The sequence below is a fragment of the Coffea arabica genome, chromosome 3e (assembly GCF_036785885.1).
Source record: "Coffea arabica cultivar ET-39 chromosome 3e, Coffea Arabica ET-39 HiFi, whole genome shotgun sequence".
Taxonomy (NCBI): domain Eukaryota; kingdom Viridiplantae; phylum Streptophyta; class Magnoliopsida; order Gentianales; family Rubiaceae; genus Coffea; species Coffea arabica.
The window spans coordinates 36809669-36811484 of record NC_092315.1 but is presented as its reverse complement, the minus strand read 5'-3'; the positions used below and the strand labels follow the sequence as shown (position 1 = coordinate 36811484).

General features: G+C 45.8%; 1 protein-coding gene across 1 annotated transcript; it reads left to right on the top strand.

Annotated features, from left to right (window-relative positions):
* The first annotated feature begins 617 nt into the window (after positions 1-617).
* On the top strand, positions 618-1379 carry LOC113737569 (uncharacterized). The gene has a single exon (XM_027264780.1). The coding sequence runs from the start codon at positions 618-620 to the stop codon at positions 1377-1379; it is 762 nt and encodes a 253-aa protein (XP_027120581.1).
* The last annotated feature ends 437 nt before the right edge of the window (positions 1380-1816 follow it).

Here is a 1816-nt window from a genome sequence, read left to right as displayed (position 1 = left end):
GTGAGTCATACACAGGCCACGCGCCTGCGTGACCTCGAGATGGGGTTACGAGCTGAGGAGGAGCGGACGCATACCCTTGGTCGTCAGCTTGAGGAGACCCACCGCCACCTCTTCGCTTTGAAGGGGCAGATGAGAGAGAGAGCCCGGGGTATTATGTTAGATTGTGAGGTTCTCTTAGATATGGCTGTGGAGGCACCACCTAGGGCTGGCGGAGCGGGGCCGATGGATGCGATAGACTCTATCGGCTCTGTAGGGGATTTCCGCTAAAGCCGTTACTCTGAGTTGTTTTGTTGACTTTTTGGAGTCGGTGTGCTCATGAATTAACATGTTTTGTATTGGTTGAATGATGGCTAGCTGTGAACTGATATGTGTATATTTTTGGCGTGAATTGTATATATATGTGTATAGTTTCGTGTATGATATTTTGGTATCTTGGCTAATTCGTGCATGTTATAATTTTTCAACGCTTTGAACTCTTACCATATTTTGTCCCAATTATAGAAATAAAGACTCGTGGTGGAGGTAGAGGACGAGGACAAGGACAAGGAACCGAAGGAGTAACAAATGAAAATGCGAATACGCAAGCCAACACTCAAGTAGCTACAGCCATACAGCGAATGACTGATTTGTTAGAACGAATGGTCAACCAACAGGGTCAAGGCCAGGTACAACATCTCGAAAATTATGAGGGAGAGTACCGTACCTTAGAACGGTTCCAAATGTTTCTACCGCCAAAATTTTTGGAAGAACCTAACCCTGATATAGCGGAGAGTTGGTTAGATCGAATGTTAGATACATTCGCTACACTAGGATACCCGGAGGAACGGCAAATAGCTTTCGCCATTTTTCAATTTGAGGGAGCGGCTCGTGCCTGGTGGAATGTGATCCGAGCCAAATGGGATAGAGAGCAGACCCCATGGACATGGGTTAATTTCACTCGTGAGTTTAATGAGAAGTATTTACCGCCACTTGTTCAAGAAAGGCGAGAGGATGAGTTCATACGCCTACGTCAAGGGACTATGAGTGTGGCAGAGTACGAGACGCAATTTATCAAACTCTCTCGTTTTGCTCCAGAGTTAGTGCTAACAGATCGGAAGAGAATTCGTCGGTTTGTCCAGGGTATAAACGTAGAAATTCAAGAGGCACTGGCAGCTGCTCAATTGGAGACATATAGTCAAGCTATTGAAAAGGCACAAAGAATTGAAAGTATTAAGAGTCAAGTAAAAGCTTTTCATGATAAGAAAAGGAGACAACCAGATCCAAGCAGTTATATAGAGGGACATAGCTTGAGGAGTGAGCCATCATTTAAGATGGGCCGAGGAATAGGTGGTCCACGATCCACAGGGATCCCAAGTCAAGAAAATTTTGAGAAGGGTTAGGCAGGGAAAGAGACCCAAAGGGATACCTCACAAGGAGGATCGACATCAGGACCTAGAATGGCATGTGGATTTTGTGGGGCTGCTAACCACATGGAAGATAATTGTTGGAAGAAAGGACAAGTTTGAAAATGCTACCAATGTGCTAGTGTTGAGCATCTGATTGCTCAGTGCCCTCACCTGCCAAAAGAAGAAAATTTGCCAAGAACAGAAGGGAACACGTCTAAGCCGACCAATGCAACGGGTAATCGACCGAAAGTGTCGGCAAGGACCTATGCAGTAGGAAGTCAAGAGGTGATAGACTCATTGGCAATCATCGAAGGTACCCTTCTTATCTTCCATCGTATTGAGGTTCCTTCTATTCCTTTTAAAAGGTGCTCTAATACCACCTGTGATGCCCCCACTTCTCCCAAGGGCAAACCCGAGGGTATCGGTGGGAC